The sequence below is a fragment of the Cibotium barometz genome, chromosome 31, assembly GCF_041138505.1.
Source record: "Cibotium barometz isolate CiBa-2024 chromosome 31, ASM4113850v1, whole genome shotgun sequence".
NCBI classification, from domain to species: Eukaryota; Viridiplantae; Streptophyta; class Polypodiopsida; order Cyatheales; family Cibotiaceae; genus Cibotium; species Cibotium barometz.
Window position 1 is genome coordinate 35,583,906 of NC_141076.1, and position 22,411 is coordinate 35,606,316.

General features: G+C 39.9%; 1 protein-coding gene across 4 annotated transcripts; it reads left to right on the forward strand.

Moving 5' to 3' along the window:
- Nucleotides 1-238: 238 nt before the first annotated feature.
- On the forward strand, nt 239-3,953 carry LOC147620798 (Haloacid dehalogenase-like hydrolase (HAD) superfamily protein). Of its 4 annotated transcripts, none has more exons than XM_086825070.1 (7): nt 239-593; nt 2,458-2,555; nt 2,709-2,760; nt 2,920-3,034; nt 3,321-3,391; nt 3,484-3,571; nt 3,670-3,953. In XM_086825070.1, the coding sequence occupies exons 1-7, from the start codon at nt 536-538 to the stop codon at nt 3,773-3,775; spliced, it is 588 nt and encodes a 195-aa protein (XP_086681196.1). In that variant the 5' UTR covers nt 239-535; the 3' UTR covers nt 3,776-3,953. The 4 variants fall into 4 exon arrangements, with proteins under 4 accessions (XP_086681196.1, XP_086681193.1, XP_086681194.1 ...); XM_086825067.1 differs by having other exon boundaries at nt 2,480-2,557; nt 2,895-3,034; XM_086825068.1 differs by having other exon boundaries at nt 2,480-2,557; nt 2,907-3,034.
- Nucleotides 3,954-22,411: the final 18,458 nt, after the last annotated feature.

Below are 22,411 nucleotides of genomic sequence, written 5' to 3' on the forward strand. Positions count from 1 at the left end.
CCTGATTCATAATGTGTCATTTAGTTATGTGGCCTGCCCTCGCAGGCTATGGCTCATGGATGGGGAGGCTCTGCTCGCCCACCCTATTTTTACGACGACACCACTCTGAAAACAAGAGAGCAGGTGTGTAGAGTGTGGTTTAAAATTATCATGTTAAGAGAGAATTAAATTTGGTTTTGTTATTGTTGATTTGAAATAAAGCATCCAATATATTCTACTAAAGGTTTACAAAATTACATACTACAGGAATGATGATCTTATCGTCCCACGATGCTCTCACGTGTCATGCCCACCACACCGTCTTCCCTTCTTGCAACACACAGACTCATCATCAATCGCCCCAATACACCTGCTGCACCCTTCTTTTCTTCTCTCCAGAGCCCTCTCTGCCTGAGGTCCCGCACCTGCTCAAGGTCTTACAGGGAAAAAATTAGGTTTCCCGCCCAGGACGATCCTACAGCTAGAAAAAGCTTTCAGACTGGGCGCGCTGTTCGTGCTGCAGATATGGGCGGCCGTTGCCCTGTCCTACTGTTCGATGTCATGGGCACCATCGTCCGGGACCCTTTCTATGAGGACGTTCCTGCTTTCTTTGGGTAAGTGTGCTTTTCTCTTTCATTTTCAAGAAAAAATTTGTTTGCTGTCTGTCATTCCCTCCATTTTTGTTAAAAAATTGTAGCTCAAATGTCAAATTAAATTACTATTATAGCTTATTATTTAGTAAATTCAACTAGTGTGATCCTTTTATTTTAAAGAAGCTCTTGATTTTACTAGCCTAAATCTGAAGATCGAGTGCAGATTTCATTTAAATGCTGGATAATGTTTTCCTTTTTTCTCCCATAAATGTTTTTTATTCTCTTTTTTCTTTTTGGTCATAAGAATTGCATCTATGTATCATGGTGATGCACCTTGCTCGGTGAGACATGCAAAAGGGTAAGAGAGGAGCTGCAGAAGGGCAAGAAGTATTCGAGAGGCTCGCACCGCCTCACATGCAAACTGATTTTCACATGAAATTTTTTTATTCGAAAAGGAGCTTTGAAATTTCCATAGAATTGTTGAATGGCTTGGTTGCAAAGTGCAAATGGGATCTCTTGTTGTGAAGGCTGGATAAGGGATTGCTTCCACGGGCAAGTTCAATCTGTCATGTTACTTTCGCCTAGCGTGGCGTTTTTGGTCTTGCTAGGCAGGACTGTAAATGTATACATTAAAGGCCTATCAGTTAACAAGATAAATGATATTTTTCTCTTTTTGTGTATTAATGGTGTGTAAGAGAACATTATGGAGTCTTTGGTCTAGCTTTTAGTTGTGTAAGAGTGCCTTTGATGTGGACCATTCATGGATCATCAGAGCTTCCTCTTTGAGCACTTGAAGGTGCATGACTCATCCTCTAAACTCTCGGCTGCGAGCAGATTGTGACCTGAACAAACTCAGAAACCATTTCTCCTAGAACGTGCGGGGTCTTCATGATACTCACAAGCAGCTCAGAAGGTACTCATTGGGGAAAGATTACAATGAGCTGATTGATGCCTCACCTTTATGTTCATTGTGTGGCAAAGCAAGATCTCAGCCATACTTACCACGAGTTCACCTAGTCATGTGCATCACACGGAATGTGCCAGGGTCTTTAGGGTACCCGGAACTACTTTAGCGGAAGTGGTCCTCTTGGTATTCATTCTCATCACCTTGAATTTCATTTTTTCTAATGTCCTATAGACGAGGAATCCTATACTGAGCCCTAAGGTTGCCAAGTGTGCTCCAAAGAGAGGCCCTTGGTTACATTAACATAGGTGGATCTTGACTGAGGTGAGGCTCTCCCGTGTGTGCTTTGTAGTTAGTATCTCCCTGACCAGCACCACACAAGCTATTGTGCAGGTACAACCTTGCCCAATGCCAGTCCTTCATGTAGAGTTAGGTAGCCCACTTTTCATTTGAAGTGGACCAGAGAGAAAAGAAAGGAAGTAATATTAACCTACGAAAGACCCAACAAGTCTACAAGACCAAAAGGTGATACAATACTGCCATGGAAAGAAAAGAACTGAGAAAAAAACAACTGCTGCCAATGCCTGTGGTATAAGCGCATGGCACTGTGAGAGGGAGCCTTGTAACGATCAGCTGACAGTGATAGCTTCCTCTGCCAATACTGATCTGATGGCTGAAAGGATGTCTAGCTCTCTGTGGTGGGAGTCTGCCATAGCATCGGTGAGCATCCGGGATCTGGATATGGCGGATGGAGGATTATAATGCTCGGGGCGGGGGACGTCTCCCCCACCGTATAGATTGAGCCCTCTCACTAGCATCCCCCCCCGGGTGCGTAGGACCGAAGGGTTACATGTCTCAGAAGTGTCCTTTGAGGTAAGGGGGTTTATGTCAAAGAAATCTGTGATGAGAGAGAGAGAGAGAGAGAGAGAGAGAGAGAGAGAGAGAGAGAGAGAGAGAGCAACTAAATGATTTCTGTTTCAGCTATTCATCCTGCCTTATACAGAATCTCTATGAAAGAGTTGCTGATGATTAAGCATCCGACTGCGTGGATTGAATTCGAAAAAGGCTTAATTACTGAGGTGTAAGCATTGGTCTACCATTTCCAATCAAGTCCTTTATGAGTAGTGTTTTCCCTGCGATTTTTTCCAAATTTCTTTGAAGTCTGATTTTGCTCTCAAGCTTTTAGATGGTAAAGATTTTTATTTTTTTTAAAAATATGCTTATTGCTGCAGGAGGAGCTTATTGTCAAATTTTTCAAGGATAAGCGTAGTTTTGATTCCAGCGGTATGAAATTGTACTTCTTTTTTCAAAGAAAAATAATAACGTCGATTTTTTTTTATAAAAAGTTTAGTCTCAATGCTGTGTCAGTGGTCATGCTAGTATTGAAGGTATTGTTGCTGTTGTGGTTGGATTACAAGGGCCTTAAACAGATTCTGGTGGCAGGATTAAAGGCCTGCATGGCAAATGGTTATGCTTACCTGGAAGGGGTGGAAGCCCTTTTGGACCGTTTGAAATCAAGGGGCTATCAAATGCATGCTTTTACGAACTATCCATCTTGGTATGTCTGGTGATCGCATGTTGAAATTATTGTTTCGTGTTGCATACAGAACTGTCCCTACCTGAGGAGAGTTGGATTGGTGAGATTGCCTGTTTACACCTGATGGTGGGCAGCCATGATATTCCTTCATAGAGGAGCAGGGATGGTTCTGTATCCAGCCTCAGTATCGTCCTGCTGTTCAAGTCTATGCTTGCATAAATATTGCATCTTGTACCTTCTTTAGTGTATCCGACTTTGAGTACCCTTTGTATGGACGGACTAGGTGAAGCCTGTGTATATGGTACAGGTATGAATTGATTGAGGAGAAGCTTGAGCTTTCAAAGTATCTCAGTTGGACGTTTGTCTCTTGCCACACTGGTAATATACAGGGTCAGGCTTTATGAATAACGGTTTCATATTCTTCTTGTTTTAGTGTGGTTAATTGATCAATGGCTTTGCCATGCTATCAGGGAAGAGAAAGCCTGACCAGGATGCTTTTGTTGAGGCAGCAAAGCGGTTGGAGTTGAGCCCTTCAGATGTCATTTTTATTGATGACCAGTACGTGTCCTGGACTGAATTGTCATGTCTTTGCCCCAGTGGCATAATTAGGCAGAGCATTATGAATTGCTCTTAGTTTTGTGTGGTGGGTGTGCCAGGTCAAGCAATGTGGAAGCTGCAATCCAGATTGGAATGACCGGCCTAACATTTCAAGATGCTAGAAAGCTTGAGAGAGATCTTCTTACATTGGGTATAGTGTTATAAGCTACACCCATATGGACTAATTGGCACACCCATATGGACTAATTGGCTTGGCCGCATGTGCCATGCATGTAGTTTATGAACAGAAGCTCGTGGGCACAGAGAGGAACTCTTACTGGATACTGCCCTTTGTTCTAAACAATTTCTGCTATCAAGATACACTCGAGAATGCAGTCATTAATGATATAAACAGTAATGCATATATCTCTGTTTGTGTGTATCTGCACTTGTATATACATAGCTAAATTCTTGTCTGTGTGTATATATATTCATGCACACATGTAAGCACTCATGCAGGTGTCCACCCTCTTTACTTAATATATTTGTATGCATTGTAGCCACCATTGGCATATACCTTACATCCTCAAAGATTAAGGCTATTGTGGCAATTTTATGCCATTTTTAGTATTTTTCAAATCATAAATTTGTTACACCTTTTTTTCTCTCGAAACTTTACCATATGTAATGCATGCTTACTACGCATATTCAAATAGTTTCATAGATTCTCTCTTTAAAAACTTCAAATTAGCTTTCAGCTACTTCTGTAGTTGAAGTCACCTTTTGGCTCAATTGAAAGACAAGTATTAAAGTACATACGGGTGAGAGTAGCAAAGGAAAAGTGATTAGAGCTAAAGGTGTTGGTAGCTATATTTTACATGAGTGACAACATGATTTAATAGTGGCTCCGAATAAAAAATTATCTCACCAAGGATACATCTTGCAAGACCCTCTAAAAGAAGACCCCACTCAATCAGAGAATGGTAGAATCGTGATCAAGAGAGAATTCTAAGCATCATTGCATCACCATTTCCCATGAAAGTGGTGCTGGGAGGTATCCATATAAGAGTGTTCACGTCAAATATGAGCGTCAATGCCTCGAGGGATTTGAATACAAGCATATGATATCATTATGCAACCAAATATAAATGGAATGTGGTGCACTTAATGCATTCTCATTATCACTCCATCATTGAGCGTTCTCGTGTGAATATCCTCAAGAAGTACCATCTCTCCTCCTACGGTTACTTGTTCATTATACAACAAGAGACCCACTTCAATTGTATACTAATCCTTTCTTCACCACACGATACTTCCACTAAAATCAAAGCCCCCTAAAACTATCATTTGGTGTTCAAGAGTTTGTATTTTCAGATGCATTGCAACAACTGAAGATGTAAATGATCATATAAGATGATTCCTCTTAAGCTACACATGGATAATTAGAGTCCATGTCTACGTGGCTTTATTCCCCTCTAGTCTAGGGTAAGGTACAAACAAGTGGTACTATTGCTAATTGCTCCTAATCACTAACTTGACTAGGCTACCTCGATGGTTCATTTCCTTAACCTACTAATCAATGTTTTAACAATAAACAACTTGGTAAAAAAATGTTATTTGAATAATTGGATTGGGAACTTGAAGCAAGATAGTAAGGTTACTTGAGACTCTTATGATGAACAATGAGTAGTAGTACGAAGAGATGTATACTTTTGGAGGTGTAAATCCTTGGAGACATACACAATTATAGTGATTGCATGGAAATACTTTAGTCCCTTGTTTTGATCACCATAATTTTTTACCATGACGTTGGCATATATATAGGCAGTGATGTGTGAACACAATTAGGACCGTCGGGGCACTTTTTTCCTCTTTAGGAGGTTTTTTTCCCGGCTTGTATATACGCCCATCATTCTAGGGCTAACTTATCTATGTACATTGACACAATCTAATACATTGTGTGTTGTGTGCATTCTTGCTTCTTCTTCTCCAAGCTTTGTGTGTTTTCCTGCAACCCTAATTCCAACAATTGGTATCAGAGCAGGCATCGGCTCCCAGGGCTACGCCGCCAGCACCTCCGACTCATGTTCTCCGATTGAGGTGAGCTTTCACGAGCGCTTGCAGGTCCCTATACTCTGCAAAAAAGCCCGTAGGACATATGCGTTCTCAGAAATTGCATCTGAGGTCGTTTCGGGCTCCGTTTTTGCATTTCAAGTTCTGCACATGTGTTTTCGTCATTTTGTGCAGAAATTTTGACAGTGCAATTTTCTGCAAAACAGGCATCATATTCTATTGTGGATCGTGCTACATAGCACGAGTGGTTCTCTGTTCAGTCTTTGCTTCATTACAAGTAGCTTTTGCATCAGTTTCAGTCAGTGGCCTGATAATAGCAATGATGTATTTCGCATGTTATCTGCTGATGACAAATTGGATGGAGACAGCAACTACCCAGTTTGGGCATACATGATGCAGCATGTTTTGTTGCAAAAGGAGTGTGGAACATTATGCAGGGTATGGATGTACGTCTAGGTTCTGTGGAAGTAGGATCTGTTGAGGATGTTGCAGGTTCTAGCAGCTCTACTGTTGCTGCTGTTTTACCCACTGCTGAACAAGCTCGTTGGGATGGTAAAGATACGCAGGCTCATGCCTTGATTGCACTTTCTGTCAAACGTAACATCACCCCACATATTCGTTCAGCTAAAACAGCAAAACAGACTTGGGATATTCTAGCTGGTTTGTATGCAGGTCGTAATGAGGCAAAAATCTCTTACCTGCGTAAAGAGCTAGAATCGAAGATTATGCAGGAAGATGATGACATGAATGTTTTTCTTGCTGAGATTAAAGATCTCTGCAGGTGAGATTATTCCTGATCATTCTCTTGTGCAGACTGTTCTTGATGCTTTACCTGAGTCATATTAGACTTTTGCTTCCACGTGGAGACTTGTTACTGAGGACAGACCTGATGTTGTCAAGTATGATACTTTAGTCAACAAGCTCTTGCAAGAAGCGCAATCCAGGCAAAACAGGGCTAGGCAGCGTGCAGTTGATCAAGCATTTGTTACTGCCCAGCAGAGAAGAAGTGGTAAGGCAGCTCCTTCCACTGTTTCTTCTCCTATTAGTAGGTCTGCAACTTCTTCTCCTTCCACAGCTAGCAACAATAGGTATGAGAAGGCTCTTGATAAAGGCAAGAAAAAAATGAGGTGCAACTATTGTAAGGCAACTGATCATGTCATTAAGAATTGCCCTAAGCTAAAGGCTAAAGAGGCAAAGAAGAAAGAGTCAAATGCAGCCACAATAGCGGATGCTTCTACAAATGCAGATTCTGCAAATGTTGTGCAGGATACAGAATGGGCGTTTAGCGTGTATTGCCAGTATGACCCATCTGTACATGATGCATGTTTGGCAGTTTCTGTTGACTCTAATGTATGGTATTTTGACAGTGGTGCTACAAAGCACATTACCTCGCATCGTGATATGTTCACTTCTTCTTGAGGCTGTCCCTAATGGGAATACTGTCACATGTGCCAATAATGCTTCTTACCCAGTGAAGGGCATTGGTAAAATTATACTTACTACTGCAAATGGCAGCGCTTTCACACTTTCAGATGCTTTGTATGTGCCAGGGATAAAGAAGAATCTATTGTCTGTCTCTGCGCTTGCTAGACTTGGACTTGTAGACAAATTTGTGGATGACAGATGTACTGTTCATGATTTGACTTCTGGTGATACGATTATTGTATCTGGCACCTTGTTTCGTGGGCTGTATAGGCTCAATTCTTATGACAAGTGTGTGGAAGATTCAGCAAATGCAGTTTCTGATGAAAAGGCAGTTTCAGATACAAAACTATGGCATGCTCATTTTGGTCATCTGAACTTTACTAGTTTGCTGCGTTTGCAGAAATTTGATATGGTTGCTTCATTGCCCCCTCTCTTGAGGCACCATTGAAACATGTTTGTGAAGGATGTATTTTGGGCAAAATGCAGCGTTCTGCGTTTCCAAAGGATGGTTCTGTGCGGGCCACTCGCAAATTGCAACTTGTACATATGTATGTGGGCCTATGCAAACTCCGTCATTTGGTAAACACTTGTACTTCGTGACTTTCATTGATGATTACTCAAGGCATGCATGGGTATATCCACTGAAGGCAAAGTCCGAAGTGTTTTTGTGCTTCAAACAGTTTTTACTTAGAGCTGAGAGCACTGTTTTTGTGATCGAGGGGGGAGTACATGTCTAAAGAGTTTGATGCATTTCTGGCTAGTCGTGGGATAAAACACCAATGTACAGTGCCGTACACCCCTCAGCAAAATGGTGTTGCTGAGAGGAAAAACATGTCACTTATGGAGATGGCACGATGTATGGTCAAGAGCCAAGCTTTGCCACATGCATTTTGGCTTGAGGCTGTCATGTGTGCTACATATGTACTCAATAGGTGTTCCACTAAGGCCTTGCAGTCTATTACTCCATACGAAGCTTGGCATGGCAGGAAGCCTTCTATTGGTCACTTGCGTGTCTTTGGTTGCTTGGCCTATGCTTTAGTGCCTGTGCAACAATGCAAAAAATTGTATGATAAGGCTGTCAAATGCAGTTTTGTTGGTTACAGTGCTGAGAGCAAGGGTTACAGATTGTATCATCCGCAGTCAAAGCGTATCTTGATTAGTCGAGATGTTGTTTTTGTGAAAGATACTGTGCAGCCTTTGTTATCATGTACCAAAGAGACAGGTGTGAGCTCACGGGATGTATTTGATACATTGTTGCCTCTGTTTACAGGTGGGAATTCAAATGTAAGTCCTAATGAGGCAAATATTCAGCCTATGCAGATTTCAAACGACATCATAGATCAGCCTATTTCTGATGTAGATTTACAGGATGTAATTTCTGAGGATAGGGCTGAAAATGAGCAGGCTAGAGGTATGCCTAAATGGCTGGTGCAAACCTTGCGTGATAGTAAAATTGATGCACCTATGTCTAGTCGTACTCGTTCATGTTTTCAGCATGCCTCTTATGCATCAGATTGTTATCCTTTGGCTGTGTCTAGTATGTGTGAAGAGGAAGAACCTCTTTCATTTGATGAGGCACAAAAATCAAAAAATTGGTTGGCTGCAATGCAAAGTGAATATGATGCTATAATGAAGAATGGTACATGGTCTTTATGTGATTTGCCTATTGGTAAAAAGGCCATTGGTTGTAAGTTGAAACGAAAACCAGATGGCAGTGTTGATCGCTATAAGGCTAGACTTGTTGCAAAGGATTATGCTCAAGAAAGGGCATTGATTTTGATGAGACCTTTGCTCCCACTTGTCGTATGACTACCATTCATAGCATTTGTGCATTGGCAGCTCATAATGGTTGGAATGTACATCAGTTGGACATAAAGATTGCGTTCTTGAATGGAGATTTGCATGAGGAGGTGTATGTATCACAGCCTCGTGGTTTTGTTCAAAGAGGGCAGGAAAACAAAGTGTGCAGGTTGAAAAAGGCTTTATATGGTTTAAAGCAAGCTCCACGAGCTTGGTATGAAAAGATACATGTATATTTGACTGCACATGGTTTTCAAAATAGTCCAACAGAAAGCACTTTGTATGCTAAACGTGTGGATGATGTGCATCTAATCATTGCTCTCTATGTCGATGACATGCTGCTCATAGGACCAAATGAGAGTCATATTGCTGATTTTAAGGCTGATTTGAATGCCTCTTTTGAGATGTCAGATTTGGGGCATTTGCATCATTATTTGGGGATACAATTTAAGGAGTGTGATGGAGGTATTGCTTTGTGTCAAACAAAGTATATTGAGACATTGTTGCGGAGATTTGGCCTTGAAGACTGCAAGCCTATTGCTACTCCAATTGCTACTCCAATGGAGACAGGTTTGAAGTGTCTTCATGATGCTGGAGATCACTTTGATGTCACACTCTATTAGACAGCTGTTGGTTGCCTCATTTATGTATGCATTACGAGGCCGGACATTCAGTTTTTGCAGTCTCACAGGTGAGCAGGTTTATGCATAGCCCAGGGTCTCAGCATTAGAAGGCAGTTAAACGCATATTTCGCTACTTGAGTGGCACCATACATCTTGGGTTGTTTTATCTCAAGGGGGGATCGTTGTCGCCAGATTTACATGCTTTTTCGGACTCAGATTGGGCTGGTTGCTATGACACAAGAGTGTCCACAAGTGGTTTTTGTTTCATGCTCGGTAGCTCATGCATATCTTGGTTGAGCAAGAAGCAACCTACTGTGGCCACTTCTAGTTGTGAAGCTGAGTACAGGGCAGCTTTCACAGCTACGGTTGAGTGTGTGTGGCTCAGACGACTTATGGCTGACTTGGGTGTTGGACAAGAGTCTGCTACCTCTATCTATATTGACAGTTAGAGCGCATTGGCAGTTGCGAGAAACCCAGTTTTTCATGCTCGCACAAAGCACATTGAGGTGCATTATCACTATGTCAGGGAGAGACTCTCAGCAGGAGAGATCAGCTTGGTCTATGTGCCAACACAGGACAACCTTGCCGATCTTTTCACAAAGGCGCTTCCTCGTGTGAGAAGTTCGAATCTTTCCGCAAAGCTTTGGGCTTGCTCCCCTTTGTGGATTGATCTACTTCGGGTATGGCACTTCCCTATACATGAGTGCCAGCTCTCGTTCACACCATCACTCCTAGGGAGGATTTGTTGGCATATATATAGGCAGTGATGTGTGTGAATACACTTAGGACCGCTGGGGCACTTTTTTCCTCTTTAGGAGGTTTTTTCCTCCGGCTTGTATATATGCCCATCATTCTAGGGCTAACTTATCTATGTACATTGACACAATCTAATACATTGTGTGTTGTGTGCATTCTTGCTTCTTCTTCTCCAAGCTTTGTGTGCTTTCCTGCAACCCTAATTCCAACACATGATACACTTGGTAAAAAGGGTGGTCATGGATCCTTGGCAATCCCCTAGTATGATTGCTACATTTTTGGACATAAGTGCAAAAGTTGCCATGCTAACTAAAAGACGGGTGCAATAAGAGGGTGTGCTTGGACCTCACCAAGGATGGTATATATGGGTTTAAATTTGACATATAAGAGGGTACAAAACATCTACACATAACATGTATTTTGAATCACTCATACATGCAAGAGGCAAACCTTAGGTGAATTTCCCTTTCTATAGCTTGAATCATTCTCTCCCTTGCCTCTTCAATATAAGCCTCACAATGTCTTGGGTAGTAAGATGTCCCCTTTGCAACTTTGGGTGAATTTTTTAAGCTATTTAGTTTGGGGTTTAGGATGCATGGTCTCTATCAATATAACAACCACAAAGTCATTTCTTATCTTTGTGTTAGGGAGGCCTTGCACATGCATCATAGAAACTTCTCACACATACTATCTCAAGCTATTGTGAGGTAGTTTATTGTCATCTGTCTTGTAATGACAAGATTTAATATGACTTAAGGTGGTTACACAATTAGGAGACCTAGAGAGCTTGCCAATGTGTGTGCAAGTACCACGTGTTAAGCCCATGTAAATGAGGAAGTGTCTAGTGGTTAGATTGCACCAAAGGGTGTAAAGACTAAGGTTTTGAAGGGCTATTGGAATACCTTGGGCTAGGGAGAGAAAACTCATAGCACTGGTAAAGGATTTTCTAGAAGAAAGCCCAAAAAGGGTGTTGAGAGTCGTGTTGTTTTTATCTCTTTGTTAACATTGAGTTGAAAGCAAGTATTGAGGGGTTGATTATATGGTGATTAATTTGAGAATTAAGATTTAAGTTGTAATATTGGTGAAGGTGACGATTTTTAAACAAGGAATTTTGCAAAGCATGGGGGATCCATTTCATCAAAATTGACTAGATCAACACCTTAATCAACTATGGGTGAGCAGCACACATTAGCAGCATAATTTAAGCTGTAGGGAAAGTTTAATTAAGCATAATTATTGAAAATTCAAAGAAAAACCCAAAAAATTTACTTACAAAGTACTTGGTTTGACTTTGGGAAAGTGAAATTCAGCCTTCTAGCTAGCTCCAAATGTCACCCACAAAAATCACCAAAAATATTTTGTTTCTAATTTTCTAAAATAATATGATATTTTCTTTTGATTTTCCATGCCCAGCTCAAAATTAAGATTTATCATCATAACTCCCAATAATGAGCAGCTTTAGATTTTTTAAAGCTTTTCGCCCAATAAAAATTCTCACACCTAATATTTACCACACCGTTTTTCTATAAAATTTAAATAATATCTATTATTATCTATCTCTCAGTCTCAAAATTTGAAAATAATTTTATATCTCAAGGAAATGGCCAGCTTAAGAAAAATTTCCGAGATAAAATTCACAACTTCAAATTTAGTAAGCTACATATAGTATCCTGGGAGGCCCTTTTCGCTCTTCTCTCTCTCTTTTTGCTCTTATTATAGCAACTAGATAGCTCTTTTTCATAAATTAAGTTATGAGAATTCCATTAATTATGATAAGTAATTAGGGTTATTGATTAGAGAGAGTGGAGAAGTGAAATCGCATGATTAGGCTTACTGATTAGAGAGAGTGTGGAGAAGTGAAATCGCATGATTAGTGCAATTTTACATCTAAAGCAGATTATAATGTTGATTTGAAATGATGGTAAATAACACTAAATATGTATTGCAGTATTATTAAAACTTGAAATGAGTCTAATGGCCCATGCTAGTCTCGTGGTGGTGGTAAGGAGAAGTTCTGGTCGAGGGTCTGACCAACCCTGACCCCGGGTCCTCAACTTTGGCTTATCTAGGTCTCATGTACAGGTAGAGGTACCAGCAAGGAAGCATGGTGAGTTGTGTTGTAGGCCTACACCTGGGTGGTCTGGATTAGTCCAGAGCTTTCCTCTTCATATGAGGGCCTTTACACACTGCCCAATCTCACCAAATGCGTGCTCATGGTCTAGGCATGAGTTGGTAGTCTTCAATGGGCAGGGGGTTTACACACCACCCGAGCCAGAATCTTTCAAAAGGTTAGTATTCAATGCATTATTGAGATAAAAGACTACAACTGTACTTCAATTTGATTGGTGGGATGAGCGGGTGTCCAAGTTTGGGCAGCCAATGCTGGCTGCCCATGAAATTGCTTATCTCATGGGCGCCAGTCAGCTGCCACCTCACCTTTTGAAGTCTGCTCAAGTTTGGCTGTGTAACAGGGGTGCGTCCATCCAACCCAATTTAAGCATCTTAATTGGCTCCCAGCATTACCGGTGGTGGGCGGGTAGACCTTGGTGTGTAAAGGCCCTGATTTTGGATATATATAGTTGTCTTCCTTGGGTTGTTGGAACTACATAAGCACGATGTACCTTCTTATAGCATACTTACACGATGAAGCAACTTTGTTTATTTATATTTCACAAGTAATGACTTGATAAAGGAAGTTTCTTTTTGAATGTTTTCCAAATTGTCATGTTCCATGTAAATCCTTATGTTGTTGAAATGAAATCCCCCTTGGGCTCGGAGTTGGTTTGAGACCCAAGTGGAGGCAACTCATGCATGCGAAGTGGTTGAAGGCCCAAGGGTAGGTGGGTCAGGTACTCACAATTGGTATCAGAGCACTGATCCATGATTATACATAAATCCTTGTCCTTGTATTTCAGACTAAAGATGCTAGGATTCTTAGTTACTCGTCGGGTTGAAGAAAGGAGTATGGATGGTCCTATTACCTCAGTTTCTATGATGGCGATCTTATCTTTGAATGGAAGCAAAGCTACAAACACTCACTCACTCAATGTAGGATCATATTGCTTATATACTAGCTAACCCTAAGGCACCTATTCACACTTAGAGATGGCCATGGGGCAAAAACCCAATAAGACAAAAGTGCCCATGGCAGAAGTACATGACCTTATAGTGTAATACTACCAAATATCTAACAAACTTCCCCATAGTACAAATGTGAGAATTATAGAGATTACAAACCACCTTTGAAAAAGGGAAGGGACCCAAAGCTTTGCGGAAGGCCTCAAACTTTTTGTTTGATAAGGCTTTAGTGAAAGATCTGCCACATTGTGATGTGTACTACAATAGATCAAATTGATCTCTCTAGCATGGAGTCTCTCTCTTACATAGGGATAATGCACTTCAATGTGCTTAGTCTTGGAGTCTCTCTTTGACATAGTGATAATGCACTTCAATGTGCTTAGTCTTGGCATGAAAGATAAGATTCTTTGCAACTGCCATTGTGCTCTGACTGCTATAGAGAGAATAGGAGTAGGGCTGTCGACACAGACATAAAGATCCTGCATCAATCTTCTCAACCATACACATTCAACTGCCACCATGATAATGCATTTCAATGTGCTTAGTCCTAGCATGAAAGACATGATTCTTTGTAACTGCCATTGCGCTGCTCTGACTGTCAGTGAGAATAGGAGTAGGGATGTTTGAAGGGACACAAAGATCCTCCATTAATCTTCTCAACCATACACATTTAGCTGTCACAATGAATGCACCCTCTATTTAGCTTCACACGATAATGTTGCCACAGTTAGTTGTTTCTTGCTTAGCCAAGATATGCACAAATTGCCAAGGAAGAAACGGTTTGTGGATTGTTATCGTGTATCATAATCACCTGCCCAATTGGAATCATTGAAGGCATGCAATTCTAAATCACCATCCTTGGCATAGAATAATCCAAGATCTTGAGTGCGTTGCAAGTAAAGATATGTTTAACTTCTTGCCAATGCTTAGAGCTTGGGAAATGCATGAACTTTAAAAGTTATAACACACCATAATGGATGTCTAGCTAAATAGATTAGACATTCAAAAACTTGATCATAAGTGGTTATGTGGAATGGATCACCGGCATCGTGCAGACTAAGTTTTACACTAGGTTTCATTGGTGTAGAAATTGCTTTGTAACTTTCCATATTGGTACTATCACTAGCGTGTCATCTATGTAGAGAACGATAATAAGTAAAACTTTCACATATAAAGTGCTTTTCGTAGGACTGTTTTGAAATCCTAGTCTAGTCAAATAGGCATGAATCTTTTGGTACCAACAAGCTTTAGGAGCTTGTGTCAAACCATGTAAAACTTTATTAAGCTTGCATAACTTCTAACCTTGACCAGGTTGGTCAAATATAGCTGGTTGACTTACCTAAACTTCTGTAAATCACCATTCAAAACATTGAAATGATGTTTACCAGGTGCACTTTCCATCCATGATGGGAAAACAAATCAAATGGTGGCCATATGGGAAGTGGGAGCAAAATTTTAATCATAATCAATCCCTTTCTATTGTTTTGCTAGGGCATAACCTTTTGTAACAAGTATGAACTTGAACCTGTCACTTAATCCATCTGCCTTTCTCTTGACTTTGAAAACCCACTTAGTACCATTAGCTTTTTTACCAAGTGGTATATCCTAAGAACCATTTTTGTGAATGGAATGAATTTCATCTTGCATGGCTTTTACCCAATTTGGATCTTCTTGAGCCTCTTTAAAAGACTCAGGTTCATCTATATCATGTAGAGAACTATGAAATGCAAGGTGCTTCTAACCCATCTAGGCATAACCCTAGATTCATTGATTGCTGATCTTTTAACATTTACTGCATCTTCTAGCTGATCTAAAGTTGGTGCATCAATTCGTGGAGCATTTCCCCCTTGCAACAAATAAAGATTAGTAGGTAAATTCTGCTGAGATATAATAGAAACTAGCACATGTAACAACCCATCAAACACGTCTGAAGAATTGGCATAAACATTCTTATTGAATTCCATTATTAGATAGACAAAATCCTCTACAAAAACGACATCCCTATTGATTAGTAAGAGGATCGTAGATACGATAACTTTTTCTTTCAACACTATAACCAATAAAAATGCATTTCACTGCCCTGTCATCAAACTTAGTTCTGTTTTTACTAGAATGTGTATATGCTAAACAACCAAAGATACCAATGTGTTCAACCCTAGGTTTTGGATTGAACCAAGCCTCATAATAAGGAGTGATATTTTTCAAAGCTTTAATGGGGCACCTATTTAATACATAGGTAACATAAAGAACTACTTCCATCTAAAACTTGTGTGGAAGCTACTGACCTTTAACCATGCATCTAACCATCTCCATGAGAGTCTTGTTCCATCTCTTAGCAACACCACTTTAGTGTGGTGTATAAGGAGTTGTACACCTCTAACATCTCATGTTGTTGCAAAAGCATCAAACCACCAATAGAAGTGTGGCTAAACCTAGCAAGGTGACAACTAGGCATCTTTCATGGCATTAGAAATGTGTGCCAAATCGACAACATCATGCTTGTCATACATGTCCAATTTATACAAATCATTGGTGGTTAAAGATCCAGTAAGCACAATTTTTTTGTCATGTTCTGTGTAATCATGTGCAAATTCAACATTAAGACCCCACCTTGCTATAGTGGGTACAAAAAGCATATTCTTTTTAATTCCTAGAACAAAGTTACATTTTGAAGACAAATATCCTCACCACTTGCAATAGTGAGAACTATCTCACTAATAAGCATTGTTGGTGCACGTAACAATGTGGCCAACTTGCACAGTCTCCATATGTTTGACCAAACTTCATTGGGAAGTTATGTGCATAGAAGCACCATTGTTAAGAAACCATATCAGTGATAATTGCACTGAGACATGCATCCTGTTCTGCAAATATCCCCATTAGTGAGAAGTCTTGATAAACAACGGCATAGCAGAGTCCTCTTTCTTTGAACTTTGATTGTCTTATGAGGTAAAACTACTAGAACCCTTGTTGGATTCCTTCTTCTTCTTTTCTTTATTTGGAAGTTTGAAGCAATTTTCAATTGCATGTCCATGATTTTTGCAATAACAATACCTTTGTTGGCTATTTGAAATCACCCTTAGCCTTAGAAGTTTTGTTGAAATTGGTCTTCCACTCTAATTTCTTGCCCTTATCCTTGGCTGCTAGAGCTTGATCACTACTAGAACTCTTAGAGACACTCCTGTAATAGTAAGCTAGCAAGCTCTTGATAGGTAAGAGTGGCTGCATTGCCTCCCAATAAAAGACGGAGGGAAGTATTAAAACCCATATAAAATTTAGGCAAAGATTTAAGGGTCATGTTGATCATGTCCTTTCAGGAATGACTTCATTTATATTGGAGAAGTTACTCTTTCAAGTCCTATTATTTTGTTAAATGCTCATTCATGGACCCTTTTCTTGCATATTTTCATTTGTTAAGTTGCCTTTTGAAAGGCAATTCTTGCATCGTTTTCAGCATGATACATAATTTTTAGAGTGTTCCAAGCAAGCATGGATATTCTACAAGAACGAATGTGCAGAATAGTAGACCTTTTAACTGACAAAGAAATCAATGCCAAATCTTAAGCATCATGAGAATCCCATCTTTGTTGTTTAATAGTAATTTGAGTAACTTGTTGTTAGATTTGTTGCCTTGGCTCTTTGAGGACTAGCCGGAGTAGTTGTAGTAGGGCGGCAAGGGCATTGACAAGTCCCCTATAAGCCTTTTGCAATAAGGACATTTCTGACCATAAAAATCCATTGGGAGTAATTTGACCCATCTAATTTATTCTCTTTGGAAAGAATACCAAACAAATCATTTGCAAAGTTATTGGCCATACTCGATTGCTAGCGAATTTCAGAAGGAAAGATGTAAAAGAAAAGCTTGAAGTGAGGTCAGTTAGCTGTTGTGCTAATGGGCTCACTGAAAAATTGTCAGATTACTGATTGAAGCCTTTGATTGTGCGATTAGAGAAGAAGAATCGTTGATTAGAGAAGGACAATCAAGGATGATTGAAAATCACCGATTGGATGATCGAAGGTATAATCGGACAATTAAAGAAGCCTTAATTAAAGAAGCCTTAATTGAAAAAGCCTTAATTAAAGAAGCCTTAATTGAAAAATCAGAGCGATTGTTGGAGAAGTGGATTATTGCACTATCTGGCGATTACTGAGTCAACTGATTAGAGAAGTTGGCGATTGGAGAACTAGTACAATCTTAGCGAGATGATTGGAAAACCTATAGACGATTGGAGTGTAAACCAAATGTAGAACCATGTGATTGTATAATCAAGTTTTAAAAATGATTACATAATCAAGTGTGATCATTTATTGCAAACTTGAGTGATTGGATTGTTGAGAGCGATTGGAAAATCGCAAATGATTGCAAATTTTATCTGCCACATGTCACACTATGGTGAAGTGGTGGAAAAACCAATGGAATTAGACATTGACATCCATCGATTGATTGACAGACTATAGTGTGATAAAAATTAGGAAGTTGAGACCTACCACCTCTGTTGTGCTTGATTGAACTGTAGCCTTTGATATAACTGTAAGCTACTGCCGACTGCACTTTGTTGAAAACAAATAGAGAAGAAGACTCCAAGCAAGAGAACCCCACCTATAATGAGAGCTTGGAAAGCTAAAGCTTGTAACTAACAAGCTATTAAATCCTTAACCAAATTGAAACCCACATCATTTTACAATAGAATAGAAGTTATGAAAAGCTTAAACAAATAAGCTTTGAAACTAGAAGCATTGTCTGTGATACCATTGTTAACTTTGAATGCAAGGAAAGCTACAAGCACTCACTCACTCAATGTTCACAAATGAAAGAGATTACAAAGGAGAGAGAGTGTGTGTAGAAGGACTAGTTCACTAGAAGCAAGAGCTTAAGGTACAATGAAGTACAAAATGAACAATAACCCTAAACTAAGGATGAGGTTGCTTATATACTAGCTAACGCTAAGGTGCCCGTTTACACCTAGAGGGCCATGGGGAAAAACCTAGTGGGACAAAAGTGCCCATGGCATAAGTGCATGGCGTCACACAGTGTAGTACTACCATCATCATATCAGGATGCAAGGATAATAAGTTCACTTCTCGGTTTTGGACTACTTTATTTGAGGCCATAGGAACTCATGTAAATATGAGTACGGCCTATCACCCTAACATAGATGAACAAACTAAGAGGATTAGTCAAGTTATTGACGATATGCTTAGGGCTTATACAGGGTAGTCAAGGACCTAAGAACTGGTTTAAATTTTTTTACATATGATTAAATTTACTTATAATGCCTCTTATCACATAGAAGCTTGGGAGTGTCTCCATTTAAGCCTTGTGTGGGCAAGAATGTATTACACCCTTAACCTATTTAGACCCTTGATTAGATTTAAGGTTGCAAAGCGAATGCTGACAAAATAGATCGTTAAGTCAGTTGATTCGGCAAGATCTTAAAGCTGCGTAGGATCGATAGAAGAGTTATCCAGACCTAAAGAGATCAAGAGACTATATTCAAAGTACACCTTATGTTTCTCTGAGTTAACACAAATGAGTTACCTATCCTTGGGAAAGTTCTGCGAACTCTTTCCTAGGTATTGTGGTCCATATGTGATCACAAGGCAAATTGGTGATGACCAAGCCTACGAGTTACTGTTGCCTACTCATCTACGATTCATAACATCTTTCATGTAAGCCTCCCTTAAGAGGTATATGGCTTACCCCTCCCATATATTAGATAATGCTAAAGTAATCCTCCCATATATATTACCCCTCCCATATATTAGATAATGCTAAAGTAATCCTCCCTAAGCAAGAAGAATTTGAAGTAGAGCTAGAGCACATATGAAGCAAAAGAAGTTCTATAGTTAAATTGATTTCATGATTAAGTTTAGGATTTAATTCCATTATTAATCACTCATTCTTATGAGCATTGGGTTAAGTTGCAGCATTTAATCTAGGGTCTATTAATGAGGTGGAGAGAGGCTTTGGTTTCCCTCTCTTATACTATTTGCGGTTGACAGGGGGAATTGGAGAGAGTAAAAAAGTTATTCTTTTAAGTAGTTAATGTTAAGCATGTATGCATAATGAGTCTTATTACTCAAGAAAGTGTCCTTTCATTTTTGATTTAAAGAAGAAACTAATAATATGCAAAAGAAATCAAGGTGTGTGAGTTTAAGAACAAAAAGAAGTTAAGGGCAATGAGTCTCTTAGATAAGAACCACATGAATTCATGATTATATCTTTGTGCAATTATGAAAGGATGTTATGTTGTAATTTAAACCAAATGGATATCAAGCAAGAAATGGTGCAAGCATGCTACCCCTTTGATAAGAGAAATTGGCTAATCTATGTATGGATACAAAGAGATGGAAGAATTAAGCCATAATTTGTACTGTTACATGTAAAGTATATTATAATGTTGATTTGAAATAATTATGAATAACATTGAATATGTATTGAAATATTACCAAAACTTGGATTGAGGCTAATGGCCCATGCCAGTCTCATGGTAAGGAGAAATGGAGGTCAAGGGTATGACCAATCATGACCTCCTCCATTTTGGGTAGGGGTGAGATTAGGATTAGTGGTCATTGGGTGTGGGGGATAATGTATACTACGCAAAGCAACCCTTGGTGAGACTAGCTGCCTGATTGGGTAGACCCCCTTCCAAATGTAGGAGTAAAATAGGGGAGCGAGTCTACCAGAGGTGTAGGGGTTGATTGGGGTAATTCCCACATATAGCAACATTTGGTCATGGGGGCTGGCTCTGTCAAAGTCTCTCAAATTAACACAAAGATATGGGGGGGCTGATCGGGGTGATTCTCTAGATCTACAACATGGGATGGCCATGTTGTAGACCTACGGGTGGTCTAGATTAGACCAAAGCTTTCCTCTTCATATGATTTTGGATTGTCTTCTTTGGGTTGTTAGAATTGCACAAGCACCTAATGTACCTTCTTATAGCATACTTGCATGATGAAGTAACTTTGTTTGTTTATATTCCACAAGCAATGACGATAAAGAAAGTCTCTTTTTGAATGCTTTCCAAATTGTCATGTTCCATGTAATCTTTGTGTTATTTTGAAATGAAATCCCCCTTGGGCTCAAAGCTGGGCATCTAGGACCCCAAGTGGAGGCAACCTATGCATGCCAAGTGCCCGAGGGCCCGAGGGAAGGTGGGGGTCAAGGCCTCACAACAAAGCTCAGCTAAGCCTAAGAAGTTGGGCATCTAGGACTCAAGTGGAGGCAACCCATACACGCGGGTAGGTGGGGGCCGGCGGGGCCTCACAAAACAAAGCTCAACTAAGCCTAATAAGTTCTTCAGAGAAAAAGTGCAATTTTAAGGAACAAGAAGAATTGTGGTAAGGAAAAAATAAGAGCTTTAAATCAAAACACCTTGCCTTCTCGTCGTTCGCAGAGGAACATAAACAAGTGGTGCATGGCTTTATTCCCCTCTGCTGCTAATTTCTCCTAATTCCTAACTTGATTAGGCTAGTTCGATGGATCATTTCCTTAACCTACTAGTCAATGTCTTAAAAGTAGGCAATTTGGTTTAGAAAAGGTTATTTGAATAATTGGATTGGGAACTTGAACCAGGATAGTAGGGCTACTAAAGGTTCTTATGATGTGAACCATGAGTAGTAGTACAAAGAGATATACACGTTTGGGGGTGTGCCTCCTTGGAGACATACACTATAAACATTCTCTCTAGAAGTTATAGTGATTGCATGGAAATCCTTTAGTCCCTTGTTTTGATCACCATAATTTTTCATGTGAACTCTAATGGTAAGGATACACTTGGCAACAAGGGTAGTCATGGATCCTTCAAAATCCTTTAATCATCCAGTATGATTGCTAAATTTTTGGACGTAAGTGTAAAATTTGTCATGCTAACTAAAAGATGGGTGCAATAAGAAGGTGTGCTTAGACCTTCTCACCATGCATGATATATATGGGTTTAAATTTTATGGTTTCTACATATAAGAGGGTACAAAATTCCTACACTTATTGCCTATATAATGCATATTTTTAATGACTCATGCATGCAGCAAGAGGCAATCCTTAGGCAAATTTCCCTTGCTATAGCTTGAGTAGTTCTCTCCCTTGCCTCATGCATGCAAGAGGCAATCCTTAGGCGAATTCCCCTTGCTATAGCTTGAGTCATTCTCTCCCTTGCCTATTCAAAAAAAGCCTCACCATGTCTTGGGTAAGAGGTCCCCCCTAGATCATGTTTCACCAACTTTGTATAAGTTTTTCAAGCTATTTAGTTTGGAGTTTAGGTTGCATGGCCTCTATCAATCTAACGACCACAACATCATTCCCTTATCCTTGTGCTAGGGAGGCCTTGCACATGCATCATAGAAGCTTCTAAGACATACTATCTAAAGATATCGAGAGGTAGTTTCACCAACTTTGTATAATTTTTTCAAGCTATTTACTTTGGAGTTTAGGTTGCATGGCCTCTATCAATCTAACGACCACAACATCATTCCCTTATCCTTGTGCTAGGGAGGCCTTGCACATGCATCATAGAAGCTTCTAAGACATACTATCTAAAGATATCAAGAGGTAGTTTCACCAACTTTGTATAATTTTTTCAAGCTATTTAGTTTGGAGTTTAGGTTGCATGGCCTCTATCAATCTAACGACCACAACATCATTCCCTTATTCTTGTGCTAGGGAGGCCTTGCACATGCATCATAGAAGCTTCTAAGACATACTATCTAAAGATATCGAGAGGTAGTTTATTATCATATGTCTTGTAATGCTGGGATTTTTGTATGACCTAAGGTGATTACACAATTAGAAGATCTAGAGAGCTTGCCAATGTGTGTGCAAGTACCATGATTTAGGTTAAACCCATTGCACTAGACAAAAGGGTGTAAAGACTAAGGTATTGAAGGGCCATTTGGAGCACATTGAGCTAGGGGGAGAATACTTCCCCAAAAGGGGGGATGAGAGAAAAAATATGAAGGTACCCCATAAGCCTAAGTGGTAAAATTGAGGGAAATCCTCTTTGTGTTGAGAGTAGTGTTGTATTGTTTCTCACCGATTTCCCTCTTGGCGGAATGGCAAGACAGCAGCCTGAAGTAATAGACCAGTCACACAGGCAATGCCACGGGA